We start from the raw sequence: 25,606 nt of genomic DNA, 5'->3' as shown, positions 1-25,606 counted from the left end.
TTTCTTCACAAGTCTATTTAATGAAAGGATCTGAAAATAGTAATAAAGCTTTGACAACATTTAACAAAATTTCAAGGTATTAACAATATGAAACATTAAGAATTTATTTCAAAAATCCAAAGTTTTCTAGATCATTCCTACATCATGCTGCTTTAGGACCTGCCTTTTTGTTTAGATGAGTGACCAGAATTCCAAATACCACTGCCTTCTGGAGTCGGAGCAGGGGTGTCGGTTCCTCTCTCTCCTTCGCCCACGGGAGGCCGGCTGGGCTCTACCGCACTCTGGGCCGCAGCAGATGCAGGAAGACCCTGGGCCTTGCAGCCAAGCCTGCTGCCCAGCTCACAGTCAGGGTTCTGGAAGCTCAAGGTGATGGGTGCTGAGGTGCCTGGACAAGAGCACGTTGGGGGTCGGGGGCAAGACCTGCACGTTATAAACACACACAAGCCAAAGACCCCAGGCTGAGGGCAAGCCCTGGAGGCCCCAGCTGGCATGAAGAACCACGTGCGCCTGCTCGCCTGCAGAGGTGGGTCCAAGGCCGGGTGGGCTCCCACCCTCCCTGTTAACTTCTTGAGCAAAACTCAGAGCGGCTGCTCTAAAGATGCTGTATTGTGGACAGCCCTTGGGTGACACCCAGGAGATGCCTCCTGTGGAGCCGGCTGAGCCACAGCTCTGAGCAGGACCACACAGACTGCAGGTCCCACGTGGCAGACACACACTGCCTGAGCACTCACTGTGTGCACATGTGTGTACATGTGTGTGCACGCTCTCACACATGCTCCCAGCGACCGCTGGTTTCCTTGCGAGCCTGAGACTCGAGGGAGCAGGAGCAGAACCGATAAGTTCAGTCCCTCCATGTTGCCCTCACTTGCTAATCTGTCTCAAAATTCTCATGACAATTGCAAAATAAAAGGGCTTCCTAACCCCTGAAACACTGATCTCTCTCCTGGACCCTCAACCTGAGAGCACCTTGCTCGACTGGCAGCTGCCCAAGCACAGCGCCACACATGACACAGAATAAACACCGCCTGGCAAGACAGGCTCTCTCCCTTCCAAATCTCCAGAAAAGTGCGTACAAGAATATATGTACACGGCACTTCAGAAAGTCTAAAAGGTCTCTAAAAAGACACACAGGATTTGAAATATCCTCTCAGGAGCTGGTGCCAGCACCCTGGCACACGGGCAGTGTGTGGGAACACCGCGAGACCTCCCTGCCCTCCCGGCATGGCCACCGCCATGCTCGCAGGGGCCACGCGGTGTCAGAGAGAGAACCAGAGGGTTGGGAACCGGGACTGGTCCAGCCAGAGTCAGCGCAGGGACGGGAGACATGCACCCAGCCTTCTCCAAACCTGCCTGCCAGTCACCTGCAACTTGCTCCCTTCACTGAGCCCCTGCCTGACGGTTTCCTGCAAGGAGCTTTAGGGGAGAAGCACCCACGCTAAAGGAAGGTGTTTGGCTGAAACATTTATTTTCCACATCAAAGGGCAGATCAATCACTCTGGCCCCCTCTGAATTTCAGCAGACTGATTTATAGAAAAGTTTCCTGACTTGGAATTACAAAGAGCCCGTGCCCCTGGACAGGGACCGCGTGCGCGTATCCAGGTGGAGACCCCAGCCCATTCCCCACTTTGCTTCTTTAGAAATGCAAAAAAAGAGTCAGATTTAAAATGTTAAAAAACAGCTGATCTGGTCGACAAAGGGAGACCAGGCTCTTCCCGGCTGTGACCGAAGCGACAGAAGCGACGTGAGGCCGAAGGCCCGCAGGTGCTCACGACCCTTACAGCAGCACGGGTGGCCTGTCCCAAGAGGGCGCATGGGAGGGACCCTGGGCCCTGGTGCTGAGCCTGCACAGCAGCGCAGCTAGCCATCCTCGCCGTCCTCGTCCGGGAAGTGGGCTTGCTTCTTCCGCACGTTCCAGTGCAGACACTGGGCCAGGCTCTCGAACCAGTCACTCACAGGGTCTTGGACACAGATGGAGGGCACCGGGTAGCAGGAGGTAGTGATGCTGATGCTGGGGAGAGGGAGAAAGCAGCACAGCTCGCGTGAGCCCCGAGCAGCTGAGCCGCGGCACCTGCCAGAGCTGGCCCGAGCCGCGCCTGACCTACCTGCCCCAGGGTGGCCTGGCCCCAGGTTTCTGATTCCTCCAGGGGCTGGGCAGCCTCTACCTGAGGCAGGCACCAGGTGGGCACTCAGAGGATGCTGGGACAGAGCCATGAGCTCCCTTCAGCCTACCCTAGGACCTGGGACACTACACTCCTGCTGCTGGACAGCACCCCCAGGCCTGGGCCATCCTGGATGAGCCTATATCAGGGATGGGCAGGGGTGAGGGATAAGGATCCATTGCCCTCATGTGCAGTGGGTCGCAGGCAGCCGTCAGAGCTCAGTGCTTGAGGTGACGTACCCTGGCCTCAGTTGGGGCCAGTCCTGCATCCAGGCACAGTCCCTCCTCCTGTGACAATGCAAAGCCCAGGGAACAAGGCTCAGGCCCCCGGCCCTCTGCTGTTCCAGGTGGCAGTACTTTGCCTACAGGCTGCCAGGAGTGAGCAGGCACAACCCACCACGGGACCAGGTCAGCAGGCAGTACCCAGAGCAGCCATGGCCCCACACCTGTCTCCATGGCGGATCTCCTGTCTCTTTCGTCCGTCAAAAGACACCCAGGCAGTGTTCCTTGCTTCTGGTGACAGCATGATCTGCAGGGATCAAGCAGAGACAGGTGTGGGCCCTGGGCTGTGGGGGGAATGCACTCCTGGGGCCCCCACCCCTGGGTGCTCGCCGGAGGCCCCAGCGCCAGCCAGTACAGAGCCAGCTTTGGTGCCAGGGAGAGCTCTCACCACGTCTGGCAGACGTGGCCCGCCCACCAGAGTGCACGGCCAGGGGCACACTGGCTTGGGGTGGCCTGCAGGGGCTCCAGGGCAGGAAATGAACAGAGGTTAGGGTGATGACGAGGAAGTCGGCCAGACTCCAGGACAGAGACCCTGAGGGCTGCCCGGGTATGGGTCTTTCCTCACCTGGGGTTGCCGGACGTGCAATGTCCCCACCCCAGGAGGCCGAGAGAGACTGTGAGGGGCCGGCCCGCTCTCAGCACTGCCAGCCACAAACAATGGGTGCGAAGCCCCTTCCGATCCAAGGCCAGCACCGCAGGGCCAGGGCACCAGGTCCCATGGCTCCTAGTCCTTGGCATGAGGTCGAACAGCTCACAAACGGGAAAAGGCAGAGGGCGCTGGCTCTGACCTTCAGCTCAACCCCTGCGGGGACCACGATAGGCCGGAATGACAGCGAGTGGGGGCAGATGGGCGTGATCATGATGGCCGGCACGTTGGGGTGGATCATCGAGGCCCCAGCTGCGGCTGCATATGCTGTGCTGCCCGTCGGGGTGGACACGATCACTCCTGACGGGGACAGGGGCAGGTGTCACTCTCCGCCCTGCAGGACGCTCAGGGCCCTATGACGGTAACTTGGGCCTTACCGTCACCCTGCACCGTGGTGATGAGGTGTCCGTCCAGGTAGACATCCACGTTGGACAGGTAGGAGGAGGGGCCTCTGTCGATCACCACCTCGTTCAAGACCTGGAGGGGACGGCAAGGCCCTGCGTGCTCAGAGGGCAGCACAAGCGCCGGCACCTGTGTCTGCCCTGGGCTCCTGGAAGGTCCTCGTCCTGAGGACAGGGTGCGAGCTCCTCCACGGGGTCCAGCCCCAGGTTCCTCCCACCCCAGGCCCCCTCGCCGGGATGTGTCTGCAGACCTGGTACTGCACGGCCCGCTTCCCGACTTCCGCGTGCAGGCCAGGAGCCGGCACGCTGCTCTCGCCCAGCCCGTTGTGGACGGTCGTCTTCCTGCCCCGGAGTTCCTTCACCACTCGGACCTTCAGCCGGCTCCGGAGGACAACAGCTGCGTTCCCTGGGGGCAGCGGGGGTCAGGGGGGCACAGCCCAGGGAAGTCGGTGTGGGTCAGGGGGCTGCAGCCCAGGGAGGTCGGTGGGGGTTGGGGACCCCACCCCTGAGGAAGCAGAGACCCACCCCCAAGTCAAGAGTGACATTTCTGTGGCTTCATGTCTACTGAACACACATGGTGGCTTCACCCTGTGACCTGCTGAAACTTCTCAACATCCATAAAAAATGGCTGAACCATTCAAAATGTAGAACACCCTGAATCTTGAAACTTTTAAATGTCACTCTATGCACCATTAAATAAAAAGAGCAAAAAAACACAAAAACCACAGCCCAGGGGAGGGCAGTCCCATGTTCAGAGTGGCTTCAGGGCTTCAGGGCTCCACGACATTCCAACTTACCCTCGATCACCTGAGTGACTTGGTCCTGAAAGTTCTCGAAGTTGAATGGGGTCAGGAAGCCCAGGGAGCCCAGGTGGAACGCCATGACTGGAGGCACACTGCCCTGTGAGCCCGCGGGGAGAGGCCACTCAGCAGCCACCCAAGTTGTCCGCGGCACCGCCTAGCCCTTTGGGGAAGGGACCTATCTGTGGGGCTCAGCTCTAGGGCTCAGACCCTGATGCTGCCTGGAGGGGGGTGGGCATGTGTGTGAGTGAGCACAGGTCACTGTTGGCATGCCAGTGGGGAGAAGCGGGACGTGGGGGAACGTCGAGAAGACACAAAAGCAGGACCGGCCAGCCAGCTGCTCATGGAGGACAGGAACAGCCTGCGAGATGAGGGAGGCACGCAGGGGCCGGCTGCGGGTGAGGGCCGCTCTGCTAGGGGAACCGCTGCCCTGCACCCATTCCTCTTGTCCTGAGTGGCTCCTGGCCATCCCCAGCTCTGACTTGGTGGTGTGTCCCCACTGCCCGCTGGCCTGCCCTTGCTCCCTGCCAGCCAGCCCGGCGGTGCTGGCACCCCTCAAGGAGACCCGCTGTGCACCTGCAGCCACTCGCCCACCTGCCCTGCCCTGCCCTGCCCTGCCCTGCCCTGCTGCACTGCACTCGCAGTTGGCCCCCTGCGAGGACAGAGACTCCTGCTGCCACAGCTGTGGAGGGCCAGACAGCCGCAGACGCGCTGCAGGGCACTGTCTGCACACTCACTCTATTGCTAAAGAGCTGGACTGAAAAACAGCTCAGCCTGCGTCAGAGTAAGAACACTGGAAATCTCCTCACCCCAGGGCGTAAAGCTACAAGACGGAGAGGACAGAGGCGGGGCACACTCTGAGAGTGCCTCCCCACACGGCACCTCGGACTGGAACGCCCTCCATCCCAGGACGCCGAGCTTCACCTGGAAAAGCGAGGAAGCATAGAGCAGGGTCCCGTCCCCCCCCAGGCATATGATGAAGTCTATCTGATTGGAAATGTCATCATAATCTAGAAAACATAAAAACAAAAACAAGAAAAAGCTGTCACACGGTAGCCCCCTGCCAGAACTTCTGACCAACCCCGACGGAGCCAAACGACGGCTCACCTTCTCGGAAAGTGCAGAATTTCTTCTTCACTGGTCCAAAGTTTTCATCACTGACTATGGCAGGGTCTTCTAGCACTTTCTTTTCCACATACACAATCATGTTGTTTTCCTGAAAGCCGAGCACGCAGTGAGCCCATGGAGCCCACCCGACCCCACATCGCTCCTACCCCCTCCTGGATCATGCTGGTCTTTCCAGAAGCTCCCTCTAGGCCTTTGTACTTTCTGATGGCATGAAAAGTTCCCAGTCTGCTCACTTTCCTGTGGACTCTCACCTTGCTAGGGCTCCTGGAGTGTGGCACAGAGGCCACCCCGCTCCTGTGAGCTTTTGGACCTCATGGGCTCTGGAATCAGAGACCTGGCGCTTTATGGTTCAAATGTCTGCCCCTCCCAAACTCAGCTGAAACTTCCTCACCGAGGTAACAGTATGAAGAGGAGAACTTTAAGAGGTGATGGGCCTGAGGGCTCTGCCCTCACAGAGGGACTAATGCTGTCACTGCTGGAGGGGTTCAGCCCCCTTGCTCTCTCTCTGCCCTTCCGCCACGCATGATGCGGCAAGAAGCCCTCACCAGATGCAGCCCCTTGACCTTGGATTTCCAGGCTCCAGAACTGTAAGCCAATGTGCTTGTTTACTATAAGTCACCGGACTGTGGCACTCTGTCACTGCAGCACAGACAGCCTAAGACACCTGGCTGCATGCAGGCGGTGTGCTCCTGCATCTCTCAGAGCAGAGGCAGACAGCAGTCTGCTAGCGCCCTCCCCGCGTCGGGGCACCCAGCTTGCCTCCATGAGGTACGTGCAGAGCTCCTTAAAGGGCTGCAGCAGGCTGGCGTCGCGGATCTTCTTAATGACAAGAACGCTCTTCGGAGACTTGTTCCACGTCAGCCGCTGCCGCGCAGGGTCCTGAATGTGCCTGTGGGGCGGACAGAAGAGTTCACGCCAGCAGTGACCCTTCCCTCGAGGAGAAAGGCCTATGACTTGGGAAAGAAAAGGAGTCCTTAAAAATGTGTTTTCAACTCCTGGACAAAGGCACTCAACTGCAATCACCACGAGGGTGGGGGCAGTACCAGCAGCCCCTGCCGCCCGCCGCCTGGCCCTCTCCACAAGAGCAGGGCCAGGGTTCAGTGGGATCCTGAGTGATGGTCCTCTCAGCAGTCCCCGCCTGGAAGGCCCTGCCCTGCTCAGACCTTCACAAGCAGGCTCAGGCCACGTGGCCAGGCACTCACCGCTCACGTGCAGGGCCCGACCTCATATATGCTCGTTGCTCTGCTCCTTAATGACACCCACCGCCAGCTCCTTTGGAACAGAGATGGCTTACAGAACCGACTAGGGGAGTCCAAGCCTGGGCTGCGCTTTGCCTGGTGCTCACTCCACGCCCACTGAATGCCAGGCTTCTCATAAACGTCCAACCAACCAGCCTGGCTCCCAAGACCCACTACCCATAGTTTCTGGTCTCACACAGACCCAGGGCCCCTCAGGACATATGCTTCCTGCTTTGCACGCACCTATGTCACTGGTGAACTTGGTTCACCCTTAATTTTCACAGAAGAAAGCACTGGCTTAGTGGCCTTGCTGAGGACGACGGCCTTGCCAGCTTCTGCAGCCCTCTGCCTTGGTCACCACACTGTGCAGCAGGTGCTGGGCTGAGGGCATCTCTCCAGTGGCAAGGCCCACCCAGCTGTGATTCCCAGTACTGCGCAAGTCACAGGAAATATCCCAGTCCAGCCCATCACCACCCGAAACACCGAGGCGAGCAAGCTCATCTGCCTAGGCTGTGGAGCCCGTCACCACAGTCAGGGCTCACCTCAGCTCCGTGCTGCCTGCCCTCAGCCCCACTGGACAAGTGCTGGAAATAGCAGAGCCAGAAGCAAGCAGCAAGACCCCGCTTCCCAGAGCCAGCCCCCCAACCCAGAACCTGCAAATCATGCCCTGCTGGGAAGACTTCCCTGGGAACTCGACAGTCCCACTAGCCACGTTCGAAACTGTGACACAAACCGCTGGTAACAGAGCGGAGGAGCACGGGGACTCATCCTGCCGTCCACACCTGCCCAGCACTCACCCTTTCCAGGCGCTTTTGGGAGGTGAGGGGTCACTCTTGACACCCTCTGTGAGCATCATCGCTGCCCCAATCACCAGGAGGCCCCCGCCTGCTGGAGGACGGCTGGGGTGTCCGCTGCACTGCGGCCACACTGTGCAAACGATGGGGCTGTAGCGCAGCCCTGCCTCACCAACTTTCTCCTGCCCGTGCATTCACACTCTAAGCCTAATTTCTGAATCCTCAAAACTGAAAGCAAAACATAATTGTAAAGTGACTTGTTAAAAGTTTTATGAAAACAACTAAGTCAAAAGAGCTTCCTAAAGCTATAGAAATCAAACAAAAAACCCCACAGCCTTCTTGCCTAATCACTTACTTACAAAAAAAATTCTCAGGGTCACTTTTAACAGCAAAGAGGTCACATTCAATTCCCTGCTCTCACCTGAGCTCCTGGGACAAGCCTCTGCCCCCGCTGCCCACAGGCAGGACCAGGGCCAGGCCCCCGCAGGCCAGCCCCTTCCAGCCGCTGCTCAGGCCTGTGGAACCGGCTCGCCCGTGGGAGGTGTTGTTCTCAGGCCACGGCCAGGTGGAAGGGCGTTCACTCTGAGACTGTGTCACTCTACTTGGCTACAGGCCTCAAGGGAGCACAGGCGAGCCCTCTGGCCGAGTCAGACAGTGAAGCCCCTACCCTGCACACGGCCCGCCCTGGCTGTCCTTCCTACATGTCAACACAGCCCAAGGCGGGCCTGGCCTGTGAACCTTCCAGCCCTGAGGGTCCGCTATACCCAGCCAGGGCCATTTGCAGTGCTGTCCTGCACCGCCTGGGCTCCAATCCCTCCCTGTGACCACAAACCGGTCCCTCAACCTGCTGTTGTGTCACCTGCAAAATGGGATGCTGACCCTTCCAGGCCCATGGGGTTGTGGGTACCCAACAGCGACAGCTCCAAGTGAGACCCATATGAACTCGCAGACGTTGGCAATCCCACACATCCCAAGTAACAGAGAACGTGTTCACAGTGACATCTTGGACAATTGAGCAGGAAGCAGAAGTTCCTCATAATCAACCGTCTACAATATATTATTTTTGAATGTTAGGGAAAGTGTTAGGTTGAATCCACGTCCCCAACCACATAAGTAAGGCACTGGGAAGGGGTGTAGATAAGAAGGGGTGAGTGGGTAAGAGTCCTGCCCCCAAAGGTTATGGTCTCAGAGACGCAGAGCTTGGAGCCGGGAAGAGGAGGCCACTTGCCCCTTGCCCTGCAGCCCTATACCCTCCTGCTCAGGGCTGACTGAATGTGGGAACAGTCACCACCACCCTGTGTCCCAGCCTGAGGAGCGTCTCCAGGGCGAGGGTCATGAGCAGAACACACACACACCTCAGACAGCCATCCTGGGCTGGCCCGGAGGAACCGATGGCTAATTAAGGCTGGGCAGTAGGAGAGGTCATTTCAAGGTGGCACTCAGGCCGAGATGTGAGCAGCACGGGGCAGCTCTGCTGAGACCAGGAAATGCAGAAGGGGCCTGCAGGCTGCTGGTGAAAGGCCGAGGACACCAGTCTGGAGTGCGGGCACACACAGGAAGGGGGTGGGAGGTCCCGGGGGACACTGGGTGAGCACTGGCTGCCAGGCTGGACTGGGTGAGGTTGTGGGGAGCCTTGGGTGGCCTGTGCAGGGAAGGGACGAATGGACTGTGGGCCTGCAGCAGGTGGTTATGAGTCCGTGTGGCAGACGGCGGCCTGGCAACAGGGCAGCTGTGACCACTGGGGTGTGTTCTGGAGTCACGATGACAGCATCTGTGGCTGGACCATGTGGGGGAGGCAAACAACGGGTCGAGACCCCCCCCCACATTTGGCAGCAGTAACTAGACAGGTCACAGACAGCTCCTGGAACCGACGACAGGCACTGACAGGTTTTTGCCTAAAAAGCACTAACTTCAGTCCTCAGGGGCCACCCTCAGCAGCTGCAGGATGCAGAGCAGACCACATTGCTGGATTCACACCGGCACAGCATGTCACAGTCTGCAAAGCATTTTCTGGGATGACCTGCAGGTGCCAGAATGGGTGCCTCTGCTGTCCCCTCACCTGACCTCCAGCAAACAGCTCAGTGGGGGGCCCAGAGGCATGGCATGTGTGGTGTGGGAACCGTGCTGCTGTAAGGGACTCAGAGCTGCTATGACTCAGTCCCCACCGTACACCCCCAGCCCCTACTATACATGGTGCCTGCCTGTTCAAGGAAAAGCAACACATGATCTGATCTTTTCCATTTTACGCCCTCAAGTTATTCTTTTTACCTGACAATCACAGTACTATCCCTCACAGAACCACACCCAAACCTGCCTAGCAGAATGTGAAATACCCAGGACTTCCTGAAGGAGGCCCTGGGGGGCGTGTTCTGCATAAAGGCCAATTTCAGAGGCACAACAACGAAGCCCCTCTGCAGAAGGGCAGTGAGGACCCATACACGGTGCAGAGCCCAACTCTCAGAGCTGAGCTGGAACTTTCACTTCCTAAACGTGAAGCACTGATACCAGATGGATCGTTTTACTGTTTCTTTCCCATAAAGACATAAACCACAATTAGACCACCATACTGAACATATTAACAAAGCATTCACCCTTTTAGAACCATTTAATACAAACAGAAGAAGCTGGACTGATGGAGAGTCATTAAAGATTAAGAGTACACGAAACAACACTAACTGCTAAGCTTGTAAGTAGTTCCTCTTCCAGGGCATCAAGGCTACCCATGTGAGCGCACGGCTCAGCGGGGTGCACAGGACACACTTACCCACCAAGCCACAGCGCCTGCAAGGCAGAGTATCTCTTAAACAAGTAAAATCAAATTGAGAAAACAAGCCAATTAATGTGTCTATAGTTTTGGAATAACTTATTAGAATGGGACATAGTCAGTTTCCCCCCCCGAGTTCTTAACTGTTAGAAACGAAAAAGTAGCTCTAAATTTCTTATGTTGACGGCCACTCAACCCTGCCCAAAACATAGACCCCAGGGCTGGGACCTGTCCACCTGGTCATGACCCTGGCCGTCCGCTGTCCACTTTCTCAAGGCCAGTGGAGAAGCCTCATCTGTGAGCCTCCGTTCGATGCCCTGCACTCCAGGGGATTTGGTGAAGACGCCCATGTGGCTCTTTGTCAAAATGACTTCAACACGCACTTCTCGCTGTCAGAGTCTTCCATAATACGGCACTCCCACAACAACACGCACGCTCCCAAGGGAGGCCCCCCACCTGGTGTCTCCGTGGCCCCAGCGGACTTACATGATGGTCTGGGGGTTCTGCAGCACACAGGCCTTTGGTCCAAAAGTGGTTACCGGGCACGGCCCGTGTAGAGAGCGCGTTCTCCTGTGGGGAGAGGGCACACAGGTGCTGTGAGAGTGGCTGGCAGAGCTTTAACATGTACACGTGTGACAGACAGATACAGATCACATCAGACTGTAAGGTGCAGGTGTAATTCAAGTGATAGTAACGCCATCATTCGCCCAGCACCCACACAACAGTCCCAGAAGACCCCACCTTGGTCCATGGCGCTGCACTGGAGCACCGCATGCGACAGCAGCTAGGGACACAGTGAGGCGATCTGAACATGCTCCTTAGAACAATGAGCCCAACCAGCGAGAGGCGCAGGAATGAGCCTAGAGCAAGGGACATGTGACCGCGGGACAGGCCTGGGAATCTGAATTCAGACAGCGTCTCTCAGGGCTAGTCTTTGGGTCTGCATTTGGGAATCAAGATCTTAGAAACCATCTCCGAATAATCTAGATCGGGGCTGGCCAGTTGCTCAGTGGTTAGAGCGTGGAGCTCATCACACCAGGGTCCAGGGTCTGGACCCCTGCACTGACCAGCCACCAAAAAACAAACAAAATAAATCATTTAGATTAAAATTCTAAGGCTGGCCGGTGAGCTCAGTTGGTTAGAGCACAGCCTTGTAACACCAAGGTCACAGGTTCAGATCCCTGTACTGGCCAGCCACACACACACACACAAAAATAGTTGGATGCCAGGCCTGAGTCTCTTTTGGGCCGGCCCGGTGGTGCACTGGAGAGTGCGCTGCTTGGGAGCGCGGCGGCGCTCCCGCCGAGGGTTCGGATCCCATGTGGAGACCGGTTCCCGCTCACTGGCTGAGCGCAGTGTGGGCGCAGCACCGAGGGTTGCGATCCCGTTGCCGGTCCCCGGTACGGGCGCGAGACCGAGGGTTGCGATCCCGTTACCGGTCAGTAAAAAAAGACAAAAAAGAATAAAAAATAAATAAATAAAAATAAATAAATATAATTCTAAGAAAAAAACATTCACTCAGAATTATACACGACAATAAGAAAGACACTAGTTGAACAGCCCAAGTTTTCTAATAATTGGAAAACGACCAGCCGTGATCCCATCACCTGAGCGTGCTGGGAGTGATGCCATTCAGGGCCCCCACCCTTTTCAGGGGCCCAGGGGCCCTTACAGCAACAGGCCGCAGTGGCCCTGCGACTGCCCTTCCTATGTGTGATTGGGACGCTTCTACTGTGGCCAGAGCGCCAACCAGGCCACGCCAGCCTTGAGGGCCTCCCAGAGGCCTCCCGCTGCATACTGGGTGCTGTTGCAAAGCAGCCCACCTGAGCAGCACATGCGCTTCCTTCTCCACCAGCCAGTGTCGTGGCTCAACGGCATCTTCACACCCCGGTGCAGATAAAAGGTTTTCCACGTCTCACAAGGGACGGGTAACCCACACAAGAGTCCTGGGGTCTGGCCAAGACTGTGCCATGCTGACAAGAACAGTGGTCATTTGGGTGGCCGTCACCACACCCTGGGGCCTTTTTGGACTTAAGTATGTACTAGATTTATTCACTTAGGTCTTTTAAAAATTGTTAAATATGTTACAAAATAAGAGCTTTATTTAGGGACTTAAAAGATGATTGGAAATGTAGTTTAGTGCCTGCAGAAAACAACACGTTTTCTAAGTGGCCACGTACATTTCATCTCTGTTCCTCAGAAGACAGGCTGTGTTTGAGCATTGAGCACACCACACCCTTCTCCCCAGCCCTGATGGCGTCTGTCACAACAGAGGCTGCCTTTGACCCACTGCCACCACATCAGGTTCAACGTCCTCTGAAACAGAACTGTCAAGAGCACGCAGTGCTGCGCTGTAGTGGCCTGGGAGTACGGGACCACAAGCTTAAGAGAAGCTGCCCTGACAGGGCTGTGCATGCAGTCCTGTGCACACATGCGGCTCATGCAACAACTCCCTGAATAGGAGACTTTGTAGCTGCACCTGCGGCCCACCACGCGAGAGGCTCTGTAGTTCTTCCATCTGTAAAAATGACTTCTCACCAAAAATCTCCTGTGGCCCTTGCTTTGGAGGCAACACAGGCCTCTGGCACACTCCCCCCTGAAACTCACCACCACCAGAAGGAGAGCAGCGTCCCCAGGTGCCATCCCAGCTCTGTGCTGGCAGGCGGCCTGTGCACAGAACCGAGGCTGTTGCTCAAGCGGCGTTGTGCAAGAGCACACCGCGGACACCCCAGGGGACGGGCAAGGGGAGGGGCTGACGCCCGGCAAGAGTGTCACAGGGCCCACCGCTGCCAGACTCTCAGAGCCGGCAGAAGTCCAGAGGGAGGTCCCCTCACATCGCAGACACCTTTTGCAGAGTACATGCGCCTGCTCCTCAGGGTCCCTCTCACCTAACGCCACAAGTCAGGGTGGCTCCAGTGAGCGGCTCTGTGCATGGCCCTGTGGACACGCACGTCCCCACCCTGGACATGCTGCACTCCTGCACATCTGCACATCTTACTCAGAGAGGGAGGGGAGGGAGAAGAGGGCCTTCCTGGTCGTACCTGAACTCCTTGGTGCTGCCCAGAGCGGGGGAGGCAGACAGGCTGCGGGACTTGGCCCGGCCCCGGATGGGGTGGCCATAGGTCCAGGTCTCGTCCCCGTGGCACGTGGCGCAGCAGACCGAGGCCGGGTCAGCACTCGGTTCCTTGATCGGTCTCATCTTCTCTGGCTCCATCTCCACAGTTGCCCAGTGAGAACTTTGGTCAGACAAACACCGATGCCTTAACCTAACAGAATAAATAAGTAAAACAGATACACATGCAAAGGCAACAACAGTGTATACGCACACTTATACAACCGTTGCATTTAGGGAAGAGGTTGCCAGAGCCCACTTTATCAAAGAACTTTGAAAATAGGCTGCTTCCATCCCAGAGATACTAAAGAACTCAGGAATCTCTTTGTGGTGTTTAAATGAATCTAGAAGAGCTAAAAGTCAAAGGACAAGCAAAACTACCAAGCCAGAGCATTCCCATCACAACCAGGCAAAGCGGTCACCCTGGGGGGGAGGATGTTGTGCACGGCAAAGGAGCCCTCATCGCCAAATAGGAAAGGTCGAAACAGAAAGTCGCACACAGACAACACACTGAAACAAGAGGGAAGCAACACAGATGTGCAATTTCAAACAATGCACAGTCCAGAAAAGCTGAATATATGTAACTGATAAGACTGAACTGGTGGCTACATACTGAACTCCACACCCTGCAAGCAGTCTACTTTTTCATCCAGCACCAATGAAACATTTACCTGTATGTAGTAAACTGAGCTACCGTGAGCCTCAAATAAAACTTCAAATTCCAAAAAGGAGTGAATGGTCATGCTCTGACTACAATACAACAAAACCGGGAAAAGATAAAACGAGAAACAAAAACCCTCCTACCGTTTGGGAGTTTTTGAACTTTCTCCTAACCAACTGAGGGATCAAAGTGAGTGTCAGAACCAACATACAGAATACACAGATTACAGGAATCACGTGAACACCAAGCCAGAGTCGATTCAACCCACTAAAGCTGCATTGAAATTCCTGAGCATGAAAACTAATGGACCAAGCATTTAATTCAGTAAAGCTAGAACACAATAAAACAATCCTAAGAAAAGCAGAAGAGGCAGAAACTTTACATCTAAAGACAAAAAAGGAAGAACCGGGTGTGGAGGAAAACTATAGTAAGTAGACCATGGTTTAGACTGGGGGATTGAAACAAACACAGTCACAAACTAGAAAACTCGGATCAGGGTTCCTTTGAAAATCACCATGGTGACTCGAGAGGGATGAGGACAGAGGACTTGCTGCTGCAGACGAGCCAGGCCTGCTGTCCTCTTTGGGAAGCCAGCACCTGCCAAGGGGGTGACAGGGCAGAGCACAGCAAAGCACATGGGGTTCTTGCTCGGGAACACTGAGGCAGACCCTCCTGAGTGCAGCATGGGTGATGCCTATGACCAGGCAGGCTGAACACAGCCCACTCCATCCGTAAGCAAAGGACACAGTGAGACCACCTCGACAGAGGCTACGATACACACAATAAAGCCAAACATTCTTCCTCAAAGAAAAAAACCTTAACAAACTGAGGACGAGGTGGATGCTGGCATCAGGAAGGGTAAATGGGGCATTATGAACTGAATATGTCCCCCAAATTCATACACAGAAGCCCTAACGCCCCGTGTAGCTGTATTTGGAGATGAGACCTCTAAGGAAGTAATGTTCTTACAGGAGGAGGCCCCAGAGCCCTCTCCCCTACCTCCTCCCACTCCCATGAGCACAGAAACGAGGTGACGTGAGGGCATGTGAGTCAAGAGCCTGCACCAGGAACCCAATTAGCTGAACCTTGATCTTGGACTTCCAGCCTCCACAACTGTGAGAACATAAGTTTCTGCTGCCCAAGGCTCCCAGTCTGTGGCAGTTATAGCAGCCAGACAGCTAAGATGCATGGGATGGAGGCGAGGAGGGCAGAAGGGATGTTTGGGGATGACGGACGAGACCATAGACCCTAGGTTAGGGTCAAAGGTGAGGGCCTCCCTGTTCTCCATCAGCTGTGGTTCCCACCCTGGCTGCACTTTACAACTACCCGAGGAGCTTCAAAAAACATGAATTCCTATGCCCATCTAGACCAAATGAATCAGAATTTGAGGGTATGGCCCAGGTGCTGGTATTTTTAACAGGTGATTCTAATGTTTAGCTAGGGTTGACAACACTGCCCTAGTGGATCAATATCCTCCTAGCTTGAGAGACACTGATGCTTTACCCAAATATATAAAGAAATCAGTGAGAACCAGAGCCCACAAAAACATGTCTGATACAACCACTCCTATTCAATACCGTACTGGAGGCCACAGCCAGTGCAGCCAGGCAAGAAACAGAGACAAAAGCGAAAGGACAGAAGAAGGAAGCTTCACCTGCAGGTGACATGACCTTCTATGTGGGAAATCATAAGGAATCTACGAAAAGTAACTGTATCTAGTGAGTGAGTTTATTAGCAAGGCTGCAGGAGGCAAATTCAATATACAAAAACTAACTGTAGGGCCGGCCCGTGGCTCACTCGGGAGAGTGCGGTGCTGATAACACCAAGGCCCCGGGTTCAGATCCCACATAGGGATGGCCGGTTCGCTCACTGGCTGAGCGTGGTGCTGACAACACCAAGTCAAGGGTTAAGATCCCCTTACCGGTCGTCTTTAAAAAAAAAAAAAACAAAACTAACTGTATTTCTATACATTAGCAATGAACAATAGCAAATTGAGATTTTAAAATACTGTTTACAATAGCATTAAAATATAAAACGTGTAGGGATATATTTGACCAAAAAGCACAAGATGTGTATAATAAGGGGCCGGCCAATAGCTTAGCTGGTTAGAGAGCGGTGTTATAACACCAACGTCATGGGTTCAGATCCCTGTACTAGACAGCCCCCCACCCCCCCAAAAAGACATATACAATAAAAACTACAAAACACTGCTGACAGAAATGAAAGAAAACCTAAATAAATGGACAGACATAACATGTTCATGGATTGGAGAAAATATTAAGATCTCAGTTCTCCCCAAATTGCTCTAAAAATTGATCTACAGATTCTACCCAAACTCAAAAAACAAAACACGAGCAGATTTTTCCACAGGAAATGACAAGCTGATACTAAAATTAATATGGTAATGTAAAGGATCTAGAACAGCTAAAGAACTCTGAAAAAGAACAAACCTGAAGAGCAAACACTGTGCGATTTCATGACCTGTTGTAAAGCTGCAGAAACCAGACAGTCTGGGGTTGGCATCAAGACAGGCATAGAGCTCAAGGAAACAAACAGCCCAGGCATAGACCCACCCCACATACACAGTCAATGGATTTTTGATGGAGGTGCTGAGATGATTCAACAAGGAGAGGACAATCTTTTCACCAAATAGTTCTGGAAAAACTGGATAGCCATGTCTGAAAAAATGAGTCTCAAAACTCACACCATATACAGAGATTAGCTCAACATGCATTACAGAGCTAAATTTAAGGACCGAAACTTTGTAACTTTTAGAAAAAGCATTGGAAAAAGTCCTAATGGCCTCTAAAATCTTTTACTATTCATAAGACACTGTTATGAAAATGAAAATACAAGCCACAGACTGACAAAAAATACTTGCTAAACACAGATACAACATTAAATCCAGAATATATAAAGAACTCTCAAAATTCAATAAGAAAACAACCCAACTTAAAAATGGGCAAAAGAGCCAACTGGCCGGTCAGCTCGGTTGGTTAGAGCACAGCCTTATAACACCAAGGTCATGGGTTCAAATACCCATACAGGCCAGCTGCAAAAAAAAAAAAAAAAAAAAAAGGCAAAAGATATAAACAGACACCTCCTCAAAGACGACATACTGACTGTAAACACATGAGAAGATGCTCAGCATCATCAGTCATTAGGAAAAGGCAAGTTCCCACCACAACCACCAGCATGGCTGGAATGTGAGAGAACTAAGTACGCCAGGGGCTGGTAAGGATGTGCAGGAGCTGGAGCGCTCCCATGCTGTCCGCAGGAAGGGGAAACAACTCAGCCACTTTGGAAAACGGTTGGGCAGTTTCTTAAAGTGTTGGCACCACAGCCGCCACACAGTCCAGCCATCCCACTCCCGGGGCACCCTCCAGGAAGCAAAAGTGCGCACCTGCAAGTGGACCAGCGCAAGACTGCAAGGCTCGGTTGTGCTATCCCCACACTGGAAGCCCTGCATCCAGATCTTCGCTCAAACGTCAGCTCCCCAGAACACACCTGCTCGCCCCCACTCTTCCTTTTCTTTCCTTTATAACACCTGTCAGATATTACCTGTCCCTACAGTTTCACGTGGGGTCTGTCTCCTTAGCTCCTGCCTTGAACATCCAGCCACCTGTGGCTCACCTCCCCTGGGCAATACCATCATGAATTATATGTGAATATAATTATCGCAGAATTCAGCAAGGCATTTTTCTGGCATGTGAGCAAAATAAAATTTCTGTAGCTTCCCTTCTAGGATGGGGAGGGAGACAGACCACAGACTCTGGGCTCCGCAGGCACATGGTGAGCACTGACAGCCAAGGGGCACACAGACTCCCCATGGGGAGAAGGCCCGAGGATTGAATCTGGGGCATGTTCCCATTCAGGAGCCAAGGGAAGGGATGTGGAAAGGAGTCTGGGACAAAACCACGAGCACGAAGTTGACAATCAAGAGCAGTGAGGGCTTCAGGGTGGAGGGCCAGTCGGCCGTACCAAGTACTGGACACCAGAGACACTGGTCCTGGCAGGGACCAAAGCAATTTCGAGGGCCTGATGGCAGACACCGGAAAGTATGCAGTGTCTGAAATGGCACAGGACACACTGGTAAGAGATGCAGGAAGGTAGATTCTGGCTGAATTTTTTGGGGAAAAAAAGGGATAGATGTGTCCACCTCATCACAATAAGAACTGTCTGAAAGAAAAACACTCCTAGCTGACCCTGCTGAGTGGCCTAGCTGTCCCTCTGCTGTGCCTCGCTGTCCTGCTGTCCCTCGGCTGTCCCAATGCTTCACTGGCATTGGTTTACTTGACCTCCTGGATATCCTGAGACAGGCGCCTGTCCTGCCCCACTCGCCTCTGCCTCTGGCTCACCAGCCCTCACGGGCACAGACCCTGGCTCGTGAATCAGGCTGTGCACTCACCAGGGAGCCACGCAAGGCCCTCTTCCTTGTTAGCTTTTATTTCCAATCATATCGCACCCCACCGTGAGTACAAGAATGCTGGCAGTAACTTACACTGACCTGCGTGCTCCCTCCAGTGTGCACAGTCCTCCACCTGCATTTGCTTCCTTTGTATATAGTTTTGTCACATTGTCACAAAACGTGCTTTTCACCGCTGGGTATTGCAATGGATCACATCCATTTCGTGGGTGAGTAAACTGAGGCCATGTTGCGACCCTCGTTATCCCGTGAGTTTGCATTTAGTCAGGGGCTCCACACATCGTCAGACTGTCCAGAGTGTCAGCAAGCCATGCAGATTATAAAAACAGACGCCAAGATAATTTAAAAGCCACCTAAGTAGGTGTACCATGAAAAAAATGAGTTTAAAGTGTATTCATTAAAACAAAATAAAAAGGAATCTAGTAATGCTATAGTGAAACTGGAACTAATGATTTTAAAAGGAAATATCATTAAAAAAATAATTTTGAGTTCTGTTACAAAGACCCTGCAGCAGCCACTCTGCTTCCTCCAGACAAACCACCCTGCCCACATGCAGACTCGGGCTGCATCCCGGCATCTAACGGGTTCTCCACTGGCTACCTGAGAGGTAAATGCCCCATCTCGGATTTAGAACTTGTCACCAAAAAATGGCAAGACAGGCAGCTTAAGGACCCTATCAGCCAAGCTGCAACCATGTAAGCTTCAGTAAGAAAATAATTACAGAAAACCGGAACAAGTGAATTCTGAGAAAAAGCATCCATAAAGGAAAAGTCAGCAAATCATACAAAAAAGTCATCACACAAAGAAGGGTGACCATAAGAAGAGGTTTTTAATTTCCAACTGACCCCAGTGGGAGGGAAAGGCCAACGCTGAGGCCATGCTGCCCCTTCTGTACAGGAGTTCCTCCATCTGTGGAGGGTGACAAGCAGGGACAGGGAAGCCAGGCTGGGCAGGTGCAGGAGTGTGGACCCTTGCGCAAGACCATACGAGCGCAGGAACACAGCCCAACCAGGACCTTGGCCCGTCTTAACTGAAGCATGACCAGGCTGAGCCACTTGCCTGGGGTCTACAGCCTGGACTAGGCAGAGCTACCACCCGGCCAGTGGCTTCCAGGCCCATACTCTGACCCCTGGAGAACAGAGACAAAGGACTCCACCCAGAAGGGAAGCCCAACAGGCGCACAGGGCAGGAGCCAGCCAAAGGTCCTGGGAGGAGAAATGGCTGCACAGACTCTGACTTACTTCCTTCACAGTTAAAATTATGTCCTACCAGAGCATACCTAAATTTCTAGTAAGACATAAGATCAGTGGGCAATAATTACAGGTAATAGATTACAAAACTCTGGCCATACAACACTTGAAGACCACACTTGAGGAGCTGGCCAGGTCACAAGAGGCTAAAACCCAGGTGCAAGGCATGGTTTAAAAAGTCTCACTAAACTGAAGGAAGTTTAAGACATGATATAAATAAAACAACAGTGGAAACTGCTCAGTGTGTAGCTCTACAGCTGGAGTCACTCAGGGACACTTGTGGCCCTGTGTGCCACTCACACACCTCACCACCAAACACTGAATGCACAGTCTGAGCCAGACAGTGATGCTGCCATCCTAGAGGGATGTGGAAAATGCTATCATTCCAGAAAGGTACAGAAATAATTATCAGTAAGAGTTCTATAACCCCAACAAGAGAAGAAATGAATTAAACCCCTTGATGTTGAAATTTTCCAAAGGATGGTAATTTTATAATCATTGGAGTTTTACATATTTTGTTTGATGTTATGGGTAACATATTCAAAAAAACAAATCATTATTTGTAATTGTAATTTAAATGGCTGGAGGAAATCTTATATCTGCAATCAACGCTAAAAGTTTAACTGTTTTTTTGCATGTTTGTTTTGGCTGCTGGCTGGTACAGGGATCGAACCCTTGCCCCTGGTGTTTTCAACACCATGCTCCAACCAGCTGAGCAACCAACCAGCCAACCCTAAAAGTTTAATTTCAAAGTCTTATTTACCAGGTAATAAGTCATATAAATTTGGCACTGAACAAAGTAGTACTTTGAGCTCCTTTCCATGTACGAAGGTCCTTTGGAAAAGAAAGATCCTACCATAAAAGGAATGACCCTCCCAGCCCCACCCCTACACTTAATATGTAATGCAGAAGTCTTCCGAGAGACACATTAACTAGGCCGAAATCACTTTATAACAACTCCTCAAGCTGTTCCTGGGAAAAGTACCAGAATGTAATTTATTCTATAGCTAAACATGTAGGTAATGCTGTCTCAGCTTCTACTTATGTCTTAAGAATGACTAGCCAGCTGCAAAAAAAGAATGAAATTAAGTTTTGGGGTAATATTTTGTCCTATCTAAAGTCTCCTTAATACATGCACAATATATAATGTTTAGGGCTGGCTGCTTAGCTCACTTGGTTAGAGTGTGGTACTGATAAAACCAAAGTCAAGGGTTTGGATCTCCTTCTAAGCCAGCCACCAAAACCAAAAAAACCCCAAAAAGCAAAACACAGTGGCGGGTCTGAGTGCAGAGGTGTTGACAACGAATTGATCACAGCCAGTTACAGACATCTTCACTCCCAGTTCCTCACTTCACTAACCTTAAAAAGCTATACAAATAAAAACAATAAACCAATCACCAAGTGGGTTTATTCCAGGGAAGCAAAACTGGTTCAATCAATGCAACCTACTGTATCAAAAGGGTAAAGAAAAAAAAATCACCTGATTTTATCAACTGATGCTCAAAACGTATCTGACAAAATTCAACACATATTTATGATAAAAATCCTTAGCAAGGAGGAATAAAGGGGCGCTCCCTCAACTTGAAAAAGAGCATCTGAAAAAAACAAACAAACTCACAGCTGACATCATACCTGATGGTGAAAACATGAATGCCTTCCCCTTAAGCTGGGAACAAGGCAAGGACCACCCTTATTCAGTTCGCCACTGAAGGTCCCAGCCTGCAACAAGGCAAAAAAGAGGGAGACCGAAATTGAAAATACAGCATCATTTACAATCACTTAAAAATACTTGGAAGATATAAATCCAACAAAACACATACAGGACTTGTATGCTGAGAACAACACCACACTGATGAAAGAAGACAAGGAACATCTAAATAAATGGAGACCCAGATTCACAGACTGGAAGATTCAACATAGCAAAGATGTCAATTCTCCCAAAACTGATCTATAGGCTTAATGCAATTTCTATCAAAATTCCAGAAAGACTTTCTGTAGATAAAGATAAGCTTATTCTAAAATTTACATGGAAAGGCGAAAGAACTAGAATAACTGAAACAGTTTCTTAAAAGGAAAATAAAGGAACATGAGCCACTACACACAGTCCTAAGATCTTCCACACAGCCATGCTCAAGACTGTGTGGCATTTGGTGGAAGACAGGAATGCAGATCAACGGAACAGAGTAGAGCACCCACAAACTGGCCCACACAAACACGCCCAAGTGATTTTTTGACAAAGGTACACAAGGAATTCCATGGAGGAAAGACAGTCTTTTCAACAAACGGTGCTGGAGCAATTAGACATCCACAGGCAAAAAAAGTAACCTCAACTTAAACCTCACACAGAATTAATTCAAAATGGATCCAAATCAATTATGTTAAACGTAAAACTAAAACTTTCATGAGAAAACAAAGGAGAAAATCTTCGGGACCTAGGACTAGAGGAATACTTTTTAGAAATGACACAGAAAGAACAGTCCATAAGAGGAAAAACAGTCGACAAACTAAACTTCATTAAAATTAGAAACTTCTGCTCTGCGGAGGACCCTGGGGTTGAAATAAGCTACAGACTAGAGAAAATATCTGCAAGCCATATATCCAACAAAGGATTTGTATCGAGAATATAAAAAGAACTCCCAACACTCACCAGTAAAAAAACCAAACAGTCCAACTAGAAAATGGGCAAAAGAGATGAGCAGACCAAAAAGGATCTACAGGTTGTAAACAGAACCAGAAAAGGTGTTCAACATCATTAGCCATCAGGAAATGCAAATTAAAATCACAATGAGATAGCACTATACTCCTAACAAAATGGCTAAAATAAAAAACAGTAATAAAACAGAAGCTTGAGAGGTTGCAGAGAAACAGGATCGCTCACACACTGCTGGTGGGAATGTGAAATGGTAGTCACTCTGGAGAACACTTCGGCAGTTTCTTATAAAAACTAAACGTACAACCCAGCAATTGCACCTTGGGCATCTATCCCAGAAAAATAAAAACTTATGTTCACATAAAATCTGTACATAAATGTTCACAGCAGCTCCAAACTGCAATTAGTCCAAATGGCTTTCAGCCAGTGAACAGTTAAACTGTGATACATCCATACAATAAAAGACTACTCAACGATAAAACGGAATGGACTACTGATATGTGCAACAGTCTGGATGGATTGCAGGGCAAATTTTGCTGAGAGAAAAAAACCAATCTCAGATGGTTACATACTATATGATTCCATTTATTTAATATTCTAGAAATGACAAAATTATAGATATGAAAACCAGATTAGCGGTTGCCAGGGGATCTGGATGAGAATGAGGTGGAACTGTGAACGGGTGGCATGAGGGACTGACTGCCTTGGTATGATGAAGGTCTGTGTCTTGATAGTGGTGGTGGAACAGAAACCTATTCACGGGGTAAAACTGCATAGAACCACATGCACATACACACATAAAACTGGTGAAATCTGAATAAGGTCTGTAGCTTAGGTAACAGTATTTTTCTAACATCAACCCCCTGGTTTTAACATTGCACTGCTAAGGTATGAGATGTTAACACTGGAGGAAACAGGTGAAGGGTACAGCAGTATTTCTTAAAACTTCCTGTGAGTCTATAGACAGTAAATAAAAAAGGATAAAGCAATCAAAATCACAAAAGGCAAATTTTCTTTTTTTTTTTTTTGTCTTTTTCCGTGTCCGGCAACGGATCGCAACCCTCAGTGTTGCTCCCGTACCGGACCGGGGACCGGCAACGGGATTGCAACCTTCGGTGTTGCTCCCGCACCTCGCTCAGCCAGTGAGCGGCCGGTCTGTATGTGGGATCCGAACCCTCGGGCGGGAGCGCCGCCGCACTCCCAAGCAGCGCACTGTAGCAGTGCGCCACTGGGCCGGCCCCCAAAAGGCAAATTTTCAAAATCATCTATTCCCAATATACCATCTAGAAGCTCTGTTAATATTTACTTGCAAAGACTAACTTGATAACTTAGCAGTAAACTAATTCATAAAATAATTATATTAAATATTAAAATCAGCTTTATAAGTTTACATTGTCTCCACTCCACAGCATATTTTCTTTGACAATGGTGAATCAGGACTTGTGTTTAGGTCAAGTTTGTTTGGGACACAATTCTAACCCGGAGCCTGTGGCGGCTGCTTGTGGGAACACTGCCCAGGGCTATGGAAGGACTTTGGCACTTCCTGGCAAGTACTGGGCACGGCATTAAAATGTGCTTTCAGAGAATTCCACGCCAATCCAAGTGCGCTCAAATTCCTCACAGCATGAATCTCATTTTAAAGAACAACTTCTGCATGAGGAAGTTTTATTAGAAAAAAGGTACTGGTGCACAATAGCAAAGCATTCATAAAGAACTCACGCAGAGTGGCTAGGAGAGCATTAGGATGCCAATGAGTGTACGAGGGACATGAACGAAGTCACACGCACACAATTACAAAAACCATATACATGAGGTCCAGTGTGGGCTCTCAACAAATATTTACTGAAACAATGAATAAAAAGGAAAAGTTATTTAGTGACAGAAATGGGGAAATGTTCGATCCATTAGTTAAGATTGAGCTCGGAGAAAACACTCAGTGCCTATTAAATTACTCATCTTATCTCCCCCAAATAAATAATGCCGGGTGTGGTGGGATGCGATACAAGTAGCACTCGATCTGTGCAGTATAAACCCAGAAAGACCTTCTGGAAAGTTCTATGGCAGTGTGACCACAGAGCCTGATCCTGCAACCTCATAAACTTAAAAGGACTGTAGCTCTGAAGGGGGCCTTCCAGAGGTATGGCTGCACCTTCTCCAGGCCGGTGTGGAAACAAGGGTCTGAGTGGCTGTGAATGGTGAGGCCAGGCACGATCACCTGTCTTTCCCACGTCACAAAGTGTGTGGAACCATCACACACTGTCTGGCCACCCTCGCCCTTTCTCTCTGAACACTTTTCACTATCCGTCTGTAGAACCCAAACGCTTCTATGATTTACCTGTTCTCATGCGTTAACTCTAGCAGCACCCAATGGTGCGCCGGGAGCCACTGCTAATGAGTGATAAGCCACCAGCACAAACAGCACAAATGGAATCTGGGGTTACAAGCAAGACCATCTGGACCATCACATCACTGACACCCACTTGCCCGGGACAACTGAAGCCATGCACTGTCAATGGGCGGTGACTGTCAATAGGTGACTGTCAGTGGGCGGTGACTGTCAGTAATAGGTGGTGACGGTCAATGGGCGGTGACTGTCAATAGGTGGTGACTGTCAGTGGGTGGCGACTGTCAATAGGTGGTAACTGTCAACGGGCGGCAACTGTCAATAGGTGGTGACCGTCAACGGGTGGTGACTGTCAACAGGTGGTGACCGTCAGTGGGCGGTGACTGTCAACGGGCGGCGATTGTCAATAGGCGGTGGCTGTCAAGAGGCGGCAACTGTCAACAGACGTAAGAAGGGGTAGAAAGTGGAGCTGCTGGAAGAGGCCCAGCAGCGCGAAGCGCCCCCTCCTGCCGTGGCAAGGCCGCTCAGCCGGGCGCAGGCGGGGCACAGCTCCCGGCCACCCGCCCACAGCCCTGAGGCAACAGATGAAGGGCCACTAGCGTCCGTGAGAACCACCTGCTCCCTCGTTCTCAAGCGAAACCCACATTTTCTTAAGTGCCGAACGCAAGGACACCGCGGCCTCGGTTTCTGGTCTTCATGGCAGGCACCCCCTTCCCGTGTGCCAGCCGCTCTCGGCCGCCCGTCCCCTGAACGGGGCTCCGCGGAGCGGAGGGAAGTGACGGGCCGGCGCGTCGCCTCAGGCACGAGGAAGCCTCGACGAGCAGCGGCGCGCGCCCGGGACGCGCGAGGAGGGGCGCGGGGGGACAGGACGCGGGGCCGGGCCCGGGAGGACCGGCGTTTCCCTGCGGCTGAGGCGCGCCCCGGGACCCCGCCCGCCGCCCCCGCGCAGGGC

The 25,606-nt window shown here is 51.7% G+C and overlaps 1 protein-coding gene across 2 annotated transcripts in view; it reads right to left on the bottom strand.

The window, feature by feature from the left end:
• The window catches only part of NADK (NAD kinase), a 26,707-nt gene continuing 1,101 nt past the window's right edge, over positions 1-25,606 (bottom strand). Inside the window, exons 1-12 of one of the 2 annotated variants that reach the window (XM_008583869.1) lie at positions 18,486-18,522; positions 13,253-13,477; positions 10,698-10,781; positions 6,175-6,304; positions 5,395-5,503; positions 5,212-5,297; positions 4,285-4,387; positions 3,739-3,893; positions 3,464-3,563; positions 3,229-3,386; positions 2,605-2,687; positions 1-2,008 (exon numbers count right to left, since the gene is read on the bottom strand). In XM_008583869.1, the coding sequence (XP_008582091.1) occupies positions 1,858-2,008; positions 2,605-2,687; positions 3,229-3,386; positions 3,464-3,563; positions 3,739-3,893; positions 4,285-4,387; positions 5,212-5,297; positions 5,395-5,503; positions 6,175-6,304; positions 10,698-10,781; positions 13,253-13,425 (1,332 nt within the window). In that variant the 5' untranslated portion in view covers positions 13,426-13,477; positions 18,486-18,522 and the 3' untranslated portion in view covers positions 1-1,857. Of the gene's footprint in view, positions 2,009-2,604; positions 2,688-3,228; positions 3,387-3,463; positions 3,564-3,738; positions 3,894-4,284; positions 4,388-5,211; positions 5,298-5,394; positions 5,504-6,174; positions 6,305-10,697; positions 10,782-13,252; positions 13,478-18,485; positions 18,523-25,606 lie in introns of those variants that run through there. The other variant, XM_008583868.1, reaches the window with a different exon arrangement.

Source organism: Galeopterus variegatus, unplaced genomic scaffold (genome assembly GCF_000696425.1).
Source record: "Galeopterus variegatus unplaced genomic scaffold, G_variegatus-3.0.2 Scaffold3068, whole genome shotgun sequence".
Lineage (NCBI taxonomy): Eukaryota > Metazoa > Chordata > Mammalia > Dermoptera > Cynocephalidae > Galeopterus > Galeopterus variegatus.
Note: the sequence above shows the minus strand (reverse complement) of the source record. Positions and strands in the feature narration are given on the sequence as shown.